General features: G+C 54.1%; 1 protein-coding gene across 20 annotated transcripts in view; it reads left to right on the top strand.

Moving 5' to 3' along the window:
* Nucleotides 1-14341, top strand: part of MYT1L (myelin transcription factor 1 like) — a 400361-nt gene that overhangs the window by 308691 nt on the left and 77329 nt on the right. For all 20 annotated transcript variants that reach the window (XM_070459146.1, XM_070459143.1, XM_070459144.1 and 17 more), the window contains 4 exons: nucleotides 1959-2093; nucleotides 6077-6167; nucleotides 7825-7932; nucleotides 12066-12277. In XM_070459146.1, coding sequence (XP_070315247.1) covers nucleotides 1959-2093; nucleotides 6077-6167; nucleotides 7825-7932; nucleotides 12066-12277 — 546 coding nt within the window. The remainder of the gene's footprint in view (nucleotides 1-1958; nucleotides 2094-6076; nucleotides 6168-7824; nucleotides 7933-12065; nucleotides 12278-14341) is intronic.

Below are 14341 nucleotides of genomic sequence, written 5' to 3'. Positions count from 1 at the left end.
GCTTTCAAGATGAATTGGGGTTGGAGAAGGGAGAAACCAAGGAGGTGGGGGTGTTGGCAAAGGCAGAGGTGACCACCCGCCCCCAGGACACAGGCATCCAGAGGAGAGTACACCCTGGCGTCTGCAAACCTGCAGTGGCCGGAGCCACTGTGTCCGCACAGATCTGCACTGAGCTTCAGGACACTCAAGATCGTGACACAGTATAATTTGTTAGGAAACTGTAAAAACTCATGGAAAAGAGTCACTTAATGATTCCTAATAGTTATAACTTATGTTTTTATCCTTAAAAGTCATTTATATATAGTTTACGATTTTAAATGATATCTCTAATTTATGATCTTAAATAATATTTTCCTTTGAAACAATTACTTGCACTTACTATTTTATATTTGCATACATTCAGTTATACCACTATTATTACAAAGTTACTCAAAGGCAATAAAATGCTGAGCCTTTTGGTTGTCAGAGAACCTCAAACTTAAAGATATTTAGAAATTGAAGTCACAGAAGCATAGGTTTAGATTTGTCTTCAGAGTTGATTATCTGTAAATAAAGGCAGAAAGTAGCTGACCATTGTATCTCAGACATATCTCTCACTGGTTTAAGAGATTCCAAGACCTGAAAGCTATATCTTAGAGAATAAAATGATAGCTAAACAATAAAAGGAAGTATTTTCATACAAACATAAAAGTATATATATATTCCTGTGAATCCTATGTCTATTTCAAGTTTGCATAAATGATTAAGAAAAAAATCATATAAAAGTTCCAAAATTTTTAAACCAGTCCTCTTTCTTGATATAAAATGAATCCTCCAAAAGTAAAACATCTGTTTTCTAGATGTTTTACTAGAAAAATTACTATTGGCCTAATTAATGCAGTATCAATACAAAAGCATTAACTTCCGAAAGATCTGTTACCTGTAGCTTCCCTGGGCCAAACTTCTAGTAGTCACCATCTATGGTTCATCTGCACATCTCATTTTGAAAACTGGTTCAAAAATAGTGTTTCACACACTGGTATGACTATTTGGTCTGGGCTTTAACTTAGAAATAGGTTCTGGGGTTATTTTCTGCACATTCATGAACTGTGGCCAATTCTGGTCTAGGGTTAATTTTGTTAGCAATGTCACTGCACTCTGGCATCTGGCATTCAAGTTCTGACCAAATGTCAGCCCTGCTCCGCCCCAGCGGGCACCACAGCGCCTGCAGGCTGCCTAGAAGCATTGCCTCTTAGTTTGGTGCATGCCCGCACAGCTGTCCAAGCCTTCCTCTGGTTCCAAGCACAGACGAAGAGATCAAAACAGACGATTGCTCCAGCAGCTTCTGAAACATTTTTGATTGCCCGTCACCTCTGTCAGGTGGGGTCCTGCCATTTCGGTCATTTGCTTGCAGTGCCTTCTAAGAGTTCAGTCTGTCTTGAGAAAAGCACTGAATTTGTGTCCTAAGAACGGTGTTTCAAGAAAAGACATTGCAGTACCAGTAAAATTGTGCAGCTAATGGCGTATACGATCAGAGAATTCAGTAAGAAACTCTGCTGCAGAGTGCTTAAAAGGCGTTATGTTTCCTGGTTGGATGTCACGAAGCAGTTGCTGAAAGATTATGGAGATGTCTTGTTCTCTGAGAAGGTCACTGTCTCATCATTATTTATGTTGATTTCTTGAGCAACAACTTATCATGTAACACACGGGAAACAATTAATCAGAGTTCAGGTAGGGAGAGCCTTTTTTTTCTTTAGCATCGAAAGTAAAACATGATTCATGATTACACCGTTTAAGGTAAAAAAAAAAAAAAAAATCACCTGAAACCAGAGAACGACCCAGGATGTCACAGTGTGTCCCTGACACCTATTTTATGTCTTTATGTATCAAGGTCTCTTCAGATTGTTAAATAATCACATTTGTCTTCAGTTGGTTGAAAAAAAAAAATTCATTCTCTTGACACCTGTTATCACTTTTAGATCCCTCGAGAGCAGAAAAGAAAGAGAGCAAGTGCCCCACCCCCGGGTGTGACGGAACGGGCCACGTAACCGGGCTTTATCCGCATCACCGCAGTCTGTCCGGATGCCCGCACAAAGATAGGGTCCCTCCAGAAAGTAAGTCCGTGTTCACCAACGCCCTGGCGTGCACACACCTGTGCCTCGTCTCTGCATCCTCACCTGTCATTCCATCTCCGGTCAGCGCCGCCTGACGCGGGCGTGTCCTTGTCCGAGGGGCAGCTCGGCCAGGACCCCGGCTCCCCCCCGCCCCCGCAGCGTCCCCTCAGTGGGGTCCCTGCACACCCACCTCGGACCCCAGCTCTACATCAGTATCGCCTCCCCCGTGGCCCCCGAGCAGACGGCCTGGTCCTGCCTTCATCTCGAGCTCGTGGCGACCCACGCCAGTCACTTCACTCCTTTCCTCCCCACAGATTGCAGCACCGAGTCTAGACAGTCTCTGAGACATCCACCCCGCGCCCCCCGGCTCTGACCCCCAAAGAAAAGGGACTCGAGGTGGCTTTTGCCCAGTTATCTGAGCTTCTCCATCCACGCGACCAGTACTTACGTGTAACTACATCCTACTTACCTATTTCATAGTGTCCCAACATTTCTACACGATAAAATCTTAAGGAGGTTTAACTCCAGTGGGTTTCGATCTTACAAATCTGTTTGAATTAGTTAGGTTCTAAGAACATGCACTCCATCTATGAAAACAACTAAATTTCTTTTAGAATTGAAATGATGTACCTTTTTTGCGTATCTTTTCTCGACACTTGAAGTGTGCCAACTATGAAGGTACAATTAGAACCGATGGCTCAGGGGAAAGGCACGTTTTCAGGAATGACTGTGTCGGCCCCTGATTTGGTGTCTTAAGGCGGCGGGGGTTCCCTCGTCCTGTAAGATGCGGTTGCTAGTGGGGACCACTCGTCGCCCAGCTGGAGAAGCGGCGGTGGCCAGCTGGTGGTTGAGGGGCCCTTCCGGGGACGTCCCCATCACAGCGGCCAGCTTTGGAGCAGCAGAGAAAGTGGTGCAGCTTAGGGAACAGGTTGGGCCGAGTGTCTTCAGGTGACGTGTTGGTAGAAGCTGCTGTGGCTGCAGGCTTGCAGGTGGCCCCGGTGACAGGGAGGCCGTGTCTCTCGGAACCGTCCTGCGAGCGAAGGCGCAGGGCTGCGGCCGCAGCGGATTGCAGAGAGGCCGCGCCCGTGTGTTACATGAGCAGAGGCAGCTCGCTTCACCCTGGCCGCTTCCACCCAGCACCCCTGGGTCGGGCACCCGCTCGCACTCATCCAATCCCCAGGACACCCACAGGGGCATTGGCCCTGTTTTCAGATGAGGAACGGGAAGGCCCAGCGCCGCCTCCTCCCCTGGGAATCGGCTCGGCTCCTGGCACCCTGAGGATGCGCGGCGCTTTCTGAGCTCCTCTGAACGGAGAACAGAGCTCAGACCCAAACCCGCCTCTGTCCCAGCCCCGAGCCCAGCTGTTTCCATGGAGACCTGGGCTTGGCGTTGGGGTCCAGTCTGACCAGCTGTGTCGTAGGGCAGGAGACCTGCGCTCTGGGCCTCTCGTCTCATCTACAAACAAGGCGGTAGGACCCAGCACTAACCCGTGAAGAGCAGGGAGCTTCTCTATGCACTGTTCCTTTGAGGCATCAAAGTAGAGCGTCCATTGCCACGGCTGAGCGATCCTCCCGACTCCCCATTCCCCAAGAGCAGTCTGAGGCAGTCTCTTCTGCAGTCTGACCCCGTGTCAGGCCGCGCCTGGCTGGGCCTTTTTCACGTGCCGAGGACTCAGCTCTGAACCAGGGTCACTGTCACTTTCTCAGACCCCCACGGGAGGTTGTTTCCAAAGATGGACTCCTACGGGAGTCTTTGCCATGAAAATGATGAAGAGTCAAAGCGCTCCATAGAAGCGTCTTTTTCTACTTTTGATTTGTTAGCGTTTTTTGGGCCAGCACACCCTAACCACTTTCCTGTCCAGTTGAATTCCGTAAAGTAGCCTGTACCCCAGCTTTCAACACACCATGTTAGAGACACAGAGGACTCACGGAGAGGGACATGAGACACAGCTTTGGTCCAGGAGCCCCCAGCCCGGCTCGGCGGGGGTCGGCCACGTGCCCACCTCACCACCGAGCCCCGGCCCCTGCTGCGGGCCTCAGGACCAGGGCCACCGCAGGCTTCACGCGGGCGGTGCTCGGGCCGTCCTGTCTGAGAGGGTTAGGGATGTTCTCTAAGAGCTGTCGTGACGGTCCACGTGGGAGCCCAGGCAGACGGGAGGTGGTGCCTGAGGGTCGGGTCCAAGGAACGTTCCAGAGACAGGCTGGCAGGACAGGACTGAGAAGGAGAAAGGCAGGGAGGTTGAGAAGACGCCCAGGAACCTCCCAGGGTCAACGGCGAGTCTCCCCCGATCACCGAGGTGGGGAATCCAGAACAGGGCACATACAATAGAGAGTCTGGTGGCCTGGACTTCTCCAGCTGAAGCTGGATGCTGTGTGTAACATTCCCCACGGACCGGATGGCCAGCCAGGACACCTGGACGAGGTCAGACACACAGGGGGGCCGTCCTCTGGGCAGCGTCAGTGAAACCAGGATGTAGCTGCTCGGAGAGGAGGCTGAAGAGGAGCCCAGCCTGGGAGGTCTGGACACAGGCTTGTAGGAAGGGGGGCAGAGGAGGGCACGCAGAAGCGGAGACCCCCCAGGGGCAGAGGACGGGGCAGCAGGCGGTTTCTCTGAAAGGCCCACACGTGCAGGGGTGTCTGAGAAAGAAGTCGGCGGAAGCTGATGCAGAGAGCAGCGAGTTTGCCGAGAGAGGCTGGAGCTGACCCCCGAGAGGGAGACTGAGCCCCGGAGGAAGCCGAGAGGCCTGCAGGCCCAGGGCAGCGCAGATCCCATCCCAGGGCAGGCCGGATGCAGAGGACGGAGCAGGCCTTGGCAGGAGAGGGTGGCCCACTGCACAGGCGGGAGCGAAAGGTGTGTGCTGTCTCCAAGGGAGACTTAGCACTCTACAGGTTCAGTCTCAAAGGGGAGGAGAGGAAGCTGTGTCATGGGGAAGGTTGAGAGCGGTGATGAGCAGGTGATGGGGCATCGGTGAAGGACCAAGAAGCGAACCAAGGAGGGAAAGTCAGAAAGCAGGGGCGGGGGGCAGGGCGACGCCCGCTCCCACACGGATGGAGCCTGGACCACCGGGACAGACAGGGCCGCGGGGGCCCAGGGCCCCATCGGGGGGACGTGGACGGGCTCCGGGGAAGTGGGGGGGTGCCTGAGATGAGAGGAACTGTAGGCAACGGTGACATACGGGGTTCAGGCAGCCCGTGTTCGGCAGGTGCAGGGCACCCTCGCCACAGAGGGTCCGCATGCTCACTGCACCGTCCCCCGGAGGTCAGGGACCACCAGGCGGGGCTGGAGAGGGGCGGTCACGGCACTGCTCACCCCCGGCGGCCCCCACAGTCCAGGGCCGCGATCCGTCAGCGAGGACCAGCAAGGAATGGACAGGCAACAGTCCAGGGCCGTGACCTCCTGGCGGAGGCTCAGGCTGGCTCTGCAGACAGCACAGCCTTCTCTGCTCTCTGGGCCAGGCCCTGCCCCTCCTTCCTGGTCTCCCCTGGGCCCGCAGAGCTCTTCCTTCCTCGTATAATCAAGAACAGGGTACCCAGTTCCTAGATGAAAAGTCATCACCTAACTCACTGTACGTGCAGTCGGGTTTGGGAGTTCCCATGACCCCCCTCGCGTGTGTTTCCAAGGCAGGGGCGTGTTTACAAGCTGCCGATCTGCGTGCTGCGACACGGCTGACCCCTGCCCCGAGCTTGTGCCTGGGGGCCACACGGGGACCCGGGTTTCCTCCCCCGGCGGGAGCAGCCCAGGGCTCCCACTGCCCGAGCCCCCACTCCCGCCCAGCGCACCCCGCTTTGCATGCCGGTCAGAGTCAGGTGGAGATCGCCTCCCCTTCTTCCTACCTGTGTCTCCCCGCCCATGTCCATCTCAGACGTGTGTAGGACTGTCTGTCGTAAACTAACCCAGCCTTTGTTGAAACGACTGCATATTCTTGTCCTGGGACCGTTCTGTGTTTTAACGCTGGGCTGTTTTCTCTGCCTCTCCTTGTCAAGTTCTTGCCATGCATGAGAATGTTCTCAAGTGTCCTACTCCAGGCTGCACGGGGCGAGGGCATGTAAATAGCAACAGGAACTCGCACAGAAGGTAAGCAGAGCTCCTGCGTTCTCGCTGCAGGGGAGCCGGTCCCCGGCAGCCCCGCCCCGTGCCCTCGGGAGGGGGCACAGCCCCGCGGGACGGGGGCCTGGGCCCTGCCTTCAGGAGGGGGGAGCTGAGCCGGCCTGGGGCGCCCGGCAGAGCTCGGGGCTTAGACCCTGAGTCTGCAGGCATCTCACCAGCTCGTGATGGAGCGACAGTCCCCCGGGAGGTGTGCTCCTTGAGGTCAGACCCTGGATGGAGCCATAACCATCTGCAGCGACTCCAAGGAAGGCAGGAACTGCTCCCTTAGCTTCCGGGGGTCGGGAGGTCCCCCCCTGTCCTCATCAGACGGGATGGCAGCTAGAGACCCCAGACCGAGCACAGTGCGGCCTCACTCGGCCACCCCGTGACCCCTGCCAACACCCCGGTCACCCGTGTGGGTGTCACCGGCTGCCAGCAGGTGTGCAAAGATGCTGGTGAGGGGACAGGCCGGGAGCGGGGGCCGAGGAGACAGGGCTTCCTGGGCTGCAGCTGCAGACCGCACTCTGCTCGGGACAAGCCCCATCCTCTCACGCCTGTCCCGGCTTCTGCTGGGTAACTTCTGGTATTCAGTTCCCGTCTCGGGACAAGCCCCATCCTCTCACGCCTGTCCCGGCTTCTGCTGGGTGACTTCTGGTATTCAGTTCCCGTCTCGGGACAAGCCCCATCCTCTCACGCCTGTCCCGGCTTCTGCTGGGTGACTTCTGGTATTCAGTTCCCGTCAGGTCCTTTTTATCCAAAAGCCGGAGAGTGATTCTGTCAAATTGTTTTTGTGCTGCCTATCCTTTCAGCTTCACGAAGTGGCATAAAGTTGTATCTAAGTGGAGGAAGCTGTTATAAGTTTCATTTTCATTGTTGCTTGTCTGGTAAACTTGGCTACTTGTGCTAAATTTATAATGAATGAGGTCACAAACTTGTACCCCTCGAAGACGTTCCCGGGCGTCCTCTGGAGGACTGTGATGTGATGGCTGGATCAGCCCCCTGATCTCTGATTACGGGGCCCACAGCATCAGCTCCTCTGTAAATCCACTGCAAAATCACACCGATTCCAGACTCTGTGTTTGTGGACGGAGCCTCTGCTCTCTGACCGGAGATGCACACGCAGACACCAGGGTTTCACAAAAAACCAGCTCAAACACAGAAGAGCACACTGCTGTCTCTTCCTGTAAATATTTAGGTTCAGAAAACATTTTACAGGAGCCTCGAGATCATTCTGCCTTCCTCCCCCTTCTGGGTCTCTTTCTGGGGAGCACACAGCCAGGCTGGTCAGCCTGTGTCCACCGTGCTGAGGCCAGAGAGCCCTGCACTCGGGGTTTTCAGAAACCCATCCTACCCAGTGGTAAATTCCCCAGCGAGCATCCCGGAGCGGACGCCGCATCTAAGGTTCTGTGTCCCTTGAATGATTCTGCCTCTGTTTTGTCATCCTTGAAAGGGGCCGTGCGTTCGCTCACGTGACACGGCCATCAGCATGTCTGCTGGAGGTGGGAGGCAGACATGCCAAGCCCCTTCCGGGTTCACTCCATCCCTGAGGTTCGGGAGCCTGATGCTGCCCGAGGGAGGGCGGGAGGAGGCGATGGGGCCAATGAGGGGGCACTATGGAAGACTCTTAGACCCCCTGTCTTTGCAGCCTTTCCGGATGCCCTATTGCTGCAGCAGAGAAACTGGCAAAGGCCCAGGAAAAGCACCAGAGCTGTGACGTGTCCAAGTCCAGCCAGGCCTCCGACCGAGTGCTCAGGTACCAGACATGCCGTCGGGACCCGTGCACAGCCCACCCCATGGGACAGGTTCCCGGACACCCCCGAGGGGTGGCCATGCTTAGGGGCAGCGCGGGGGAGCTGGTTCAGTTAGGAGATCTCACTGTGGCCACAACCCCCACCCCCGGCTCACCCATCTTCCCTGGGTCTCCCTGAGCCCTGGGAGTGCAGAGGGAGCCATCGCTGGCTCTCCTCTGGCCCTGATGCTCTGGGTTCTGGCCAAAAAGGCAGTTGGAGAATTCACAGCTGCCCCAAGTCACTGCATCTTAATTTGGGGGAGCGGGCAGCACCCCCGCTCCAGCCTTTGTGTTCCAAGGGTGCCCACGTCCAGCGCAGAGAAGCCCTGTCCTCAGATGCCCCAGGAGCTGGGCGGGACGATGCCACCCGTGTCGTCATGCCCGCTCAGTCGGTGAGGAAACCGGGGGGCAGGGGGCAGAGGACTTACCTGAGGCCACTCAGTCACTGGCAGTGAAGACCGGGTGGGGGGCAAAGGTCACCTGGTGCCCTCCACTGCGACGTTTAGGACGGTTCCTCGGGGGGCAGTGAGCAGGAAGCCCTCGTTTCCCTCAACACTCATTTCCGCCTGGTCCCTTCAAGCCCTCATCCATGTGCGAGCTGCTCGACCTCCATGTCTGGTCGGGGTCACAGCAGCAGCCTCCGTGTCCTTGTGAGCATCGTGCCGTGATCCCCACAGCTGCTGGTGCCCACGGCGCGGGACACCTGTGCTGGAGGCACCTCTAGCCTAGCACTTCGCACGAGTCCAAGCTGGCTCTGGAAGGGCAGGCAGGAAGCACACACACACACACGTGCGTACATGCACAGAGATGCCTGCACATACACACACGCACACACGCTTGTGCACACACACAGTGCACTCATACCACACACGACACACACAGAAACACACTCGCGCACACACACACATGCACGCTCGTGCACACACACACGTGCACTCATACCACACACGACACACAGAAACACACACACACACTTGTGCACACATACATGCACACTCATACCACACACGACACACAGAAACACACTCACACGTGTGTACATGCACAGACGCCTGCACACACACACGCACACACACGCTTGTGCACATACACACGTGCACTCATACCACACACGACACACAGAAACACACACACACACTTGTGCACACATACACGCACACTCATACCACACACGACACACACAGAAACACACTCGCGCGCACACACACACACTCACACGTGCGTACATGCACAGAGACGCCTGCACACACACACATGCACTCATACCACACACGACACACACAGAAACACAGTCGCGCACACACACACACACTCACACGTGCGTACATGCACAGAGACGCCTGCACACACACACGTGCACTCATACCACACACGACACACAGAAACACACACACACTTGTGCACACATACACGCACATTCATACCACACACGACACACAGAAACACACTCACGTGCGTACATGCACAGACGCCTGCACACACACACATTTGCACAGACACACACACGTGCACAGACATGCACACCCACCTACACACACCTGCATGCACAGAGAAAGATGCACACCCACCTACCCTGACAGAGACACACTCACACACGATACACACACATACACACACGCATGCAATTTTGCTTCTGTTAAATCATTTCTTTGGGATAAATCACCTGGAAAAAATCACTAAGCAAACGATACGAACACCTCCCTGGTTTTGTCATGTATTACTTCCCAATTTCCTGGAAGGATTTTACCATAGTCATTAAACTCCTGTTTATCTCTCAATAGAAAAGTTAAAATCTTTACAGAAAATGAGAAATGCTTCACTGGACAGAAATAAGAAAATAAAAACCTTCCATGATCCTCCCATTTAGAGAGGAAGCGCAGTAAATTCTGGGGTGCTCCCGTCTAGGCCTTTCTCCTCGAGGTCACTGCCCACGTCACTTGTCCCCACGTGCCCGTGACTCGCCCCGCTTACAGGTGCGGCCACAGAAAGGCGTCCCTCCCCGAGAACTGTTCAGTGTGACGGCCCCCGCGGCAGTGCGCGTTTGGGGAGGAGTGATTAATCCAAGGAGAGCTTGAGCAGAGGGAGAGATTGAGGCGGAGGGCTTCTGTTGAGGCCCCTCCCCTTGCACAGGCCCCCCCAGGGCTGGACAGATCCCATGCCCACCTCCCACCCCCCATCCTGGGCTCAGCTCCAAGCTTGCCTTTCACTGAGGCACTCGCTGGCCCCTGGGCACGGATGAGACACATCGAAGTGGCAGACATCGCCTCGCTCAGAGAGAGGCCTCCTTTGGGACGCCGAGCCCGGGCCCCTTTCTCCACGTAGTGTGACGGGAAGCCACATCAAATGACAGTGAAGCCGAAGGCCCTGGGCCGGCCCTTCTGCAGTGGTGGCCTTCCCCCGCCTTGGGCTAGGAGTGAAGAGGCAGAATGGGGACAGGCCTGGGGGCAGAAGCCCCCTCCATGGTGCGGGAGGCACTGGGCCGGCCAGGCTGGGCTCAGCTCTGCACCCCCAAGGGTGCAACTCGGCGCTGTTGCCCCGGCTGTGAGCGGGTCTGGAGGACCTGGGCCGTCCACGTCACTTCACGTTCCTCGAATGTCTCAGGGGTCGCTCGTTTGGGGCGGCGGGGGAACGAGAAGACAGGAGGAAGGAAGAGAATTTCAACCTACGATCGTTCAGCTACTTATGCTTTTTAGAGTCTTCAGGCGGGGGTTCTAACAGGTCCTTGAGACTTAGGTGAGGGCTGCAGTCCTGCCCAACGCCCCCCACCCCTGTCTCAGGCCCCCAGCACCTGCTCCGTTTTGTCACCAAATGTCCCTCCTCGATGCCTCTGCTCCAGCCACCCGCCCTCAGAGCTAGTCCCACCTCCTCGGGACCTAAGGGTCCTGCCTTCCAGGCCCATGTCCTCTGTCCTGGAGGAGTGGACAGTCCCAGCCTGGGCCCACCCACCCCACCTCCTGCTGCCCCCAGAGATGCACTGGGCTTTCTTGCTCCTTATCGTTCAATGTTCCTTGTGTCTTTCCTGCCCCGTCCCAGATCTCAACCTTGACAAACACCACCTTCTCCCTTAAAACTGAATGGACTTTCACGGCCCCGAGGGGTCCTCCGTTCCCCAGGACTCTGAGAGCCCTTGGGCTCCTAAAACAAGATCACAGTCCAGGTGACATTTGAAGGCAAGGCCTAGGCTTTCCTTTATTTATGACCCACCCCGCTGCCGCTAAAATGCCCCAAATAATAGACATTTAACTAATTGTTACAGCTTTTTGGTGATTTGAGAAGTAAATAAGGTAAATTAATGACATCAAGGTAAATGTGTTGGTGATTTGATAGATAAACTTGTTAACATACAGAGAAGCTTGGGGCAGAAAGTCTGAGGGAATTCTCTGCACCAATTTCCTGCAAATCTAAAATTATTTTTTAAAAAAAGCCTAAAAAGTCTTTTGAGATAGATGGACACACGAAACACAAGATAGAACATTCGTGAATATATAACTGAGAGTTCTTCTATTTAGACATTTTATTCCATGGTGTAGAAAGATGAATGACTGCTAGGTGCCAACCTTGAAAGTGCACGTTAATATTTGTCAGAGCGCATCAAGACGTGTTCCATTGTATTGTCCAGCTGAATACATGTCTGCGCAGCATCTTCTCCATCCACGTCCTTGAGAGTATCTCTCTCACTTCCTCATAGTTTGTTAAGGGAGCTTCTCTCGATTCACTGTGCGTGGCACTGCAGCACTGTCTGAAAGCCCTACAAAAGGAGACACGGGGATCTGAGGTCCCTTCCCACATGCACTTCGCATTATCTTCTCTACACTTTCTTAGACTCTGAAAAGAAAAAAAAAACAGGGCAAAAAGTTAAGTATTTTATTTTGTGTCCTTTTTATTTCCAAAAAGTCCACATCTTGGCAGAAGCCGATTTGATGTTGTATCATTACAGCATGCTTGGCCTTTCCTCAAGAAAACAGAATTGGGATTTTAGTGCAAGATTCCGGTTCCTTAACGCAGCTAAGAAACAAGATGTTCTCGTTTTAAGATGAACCGCGTCTCGTGCGTGGCCGTGAGGAAGCAAGCTGTCCGTTCTCTCTCTCTGCTCCCAGGCCCATGTGCTTTGTAAAGCAGCTGGAGATCCCACACTACGGCTACAGAAACAACGTGCCCACCACCACGCCTCGCTCCAACTTGGCCAAAGAGCTGGAGAAATACTCCAAGACGTCGTTTGACTACAGCACATACGACAGCCAGACTTACGGCAAGCGGGCCATAGCTCCCAAGGTGCAAACCAGGGACATATCCCCCAAAGGATTCGATGGTAGGAGGTGCACCCTCTTCTACATGAGCGTCACGCTTGCCGTTGATAATGTTGTTGTTGTGCATATCCATTGCCTACAAACCGACCGAGCATGGGGTCGCTCGCTGGGCACCAAGGAAAGCACGCCCGCAGCCTAGGCGGGTTTCCTGCGGCCCCAGGTACCCGCAGGTGTGGGCGAGCAGGTCCTGGGAGAGGGAGGGGGGCATGGAGGGAGGGAGACCCCTTCCCCATCATCCCCAGGGCAGAGCATCATCCAGGCGCCAGCAGGCAGTGGAGACAGACAGCTGTGGGCTTGTCTGCTCCACGGCGCTGCTGAGACGTGTCCTCATCTCCACCAGCTTCCTCTGATAGATGCCCCGATACAGACAAAACTGAGCCGGGGTATCTGCCCGGAGTTCCTGGTCCTTCTGAGAGTTCTGTGCTCCCTGCCTGTTCTCAAGTCAGGATGCATGGTGCATTCATTGGGGAGATGTTTTAATTCTGATGTCTATGGCTGCACCCCAGACCAGTTGAATCTGACTCCCCAGAGGTGGTCCCGGTGGGCAGCATTTTTAAAAAGTCACCAGTGAATCTAACATGCAGCTTCTGCGGGCCCCACCAGCCTTCTTCCAGCAGGTTCAGACCCCAGGGTGGGGCCTGGGGAGCGTCCTGTCCCCGCTTTGTGACTCTGTCACTGGCCTCGCTCGTGGAGCCCATGAAATAGGTAAACGTACGCTTCACGGGGAAAGATCGCTTATTTTCACTCGTGCATATCTGAACCCACAAAAAGGAGTGCAAACTCTGAACAGGCTAGTTCCCGTGTCATCACAAGAGCTAATTTGGTAAGTAATTGAAGCACGGAGGGGAGACTGCGTTCCGTGACTTTCCGTATCTATCTAACCACGTTTCTATCTTCAGTTCTAGGATATATGGACTTAGTTGGCAGATGTTACCGACAGGGACGTGGGTTGTGTACACTGGGTGATTTAGGAGTCTAATCTTGGCATTCTTCAGCAGGGGCCAGAAGAGAGGGTTTGGAAGATTTCAGAGCAGCTCTCTGAAAAAGATATTTAATTAAACTCACTGCACACCAAAAAATCCATTGAAACTGAATGCTTGGGTAGTTCCAAAACCTTTTCACAATTCCATATGAGTTGCACACATTATTCTACATTATTTTAGTCATTCTTCACGTTAATAGCAATTAATTTGCATGGTGAATGAAATATAATATTTCTTTGATGTATCTCAGATTGAATACCCTTGTGTGTATCAATTCTAAATACATAGGAACAAAGATGGAAGCGGAGAAAAGGGAGTGGCTTAGGGTATAACATAATAATTGAGGGTTTTGTAGTAATAATTTGCTAATTTCAGGCTTTGTTATGACTTCATTCATTTGATGCAAATGAGGGATCTGAAGAACTTGAATTCTTCAGACCACACAATTAAGGTCTGTGCTTGTAGGGTCCCCAGTTCACTGACGTTTTATAGGGTCTGGTGGCCACTCCTGCACACAGCCTGTTGCTGTTGTTCTGCGAGACCTGTTTCCTGTCCTTTCCGTCGCGTTGTTCTGGTTGGATCTGGTGAAGTCGCGACCAGGGTCAGCATGCCCTTTCTCAGCTGAGCTGAGTGGGGACAGACACATGAATCCTCCCGCGTGGTGGTCTCCTTGAAAGCAGAGGGAGTGACTGTTCCAGCCTGCTGGCTGACTAGGTGCAGCTCAGCCAGCAAGGCTACGAGGGGAACCTACACATGCTGGTGCCATTCGCCCCCCAGAAAAGACCTGCTGTTGCCCTGCTCTTCAGCTGGTCCCCAAATTAAAAGAACACAGAAGAGACACTTCAGCGCCAAGTCTTCTAGAAACTGAGGGAAAGGGAAAGGCAGCCTTCATGGCATGACCGGCGTCTGCAGTTGCCTTAAGAGGGCTGTCTGCAAGACTTGCTCCAGGTGCACTATGGGCTGGGCCACTGCCCCCAGAGACCAGAATGAGCCTCCGGGGGGAGGGGAGCATAACGTCTGGGTGTGGGGGTCAGGGCCTGGGGTGCACGGAGGCTGGAAAAGCAGGACTCTTATCCCAGGCTC

The sequence above is a fragment of the Odocoileus virginianus genome, chromosome 31, assembly GCF_023699985.2.
Source record: "Odocoileus virginianus isolate 20LAN1187 ecotype Illinois chromosome 31, Ovbor_1.2, whole genome shotgun sequence".
In the NCBI taxonomy this organism is placed as follows: Eukaryota; Metazoa; Chordata; class Mammalia; order Artiodactyla; family Cervidae; genus Odocoileus; species Odocoileus virginianus.
This window is presented reverse-complemented; position numbering and strand designations above follow the sequence as displayed.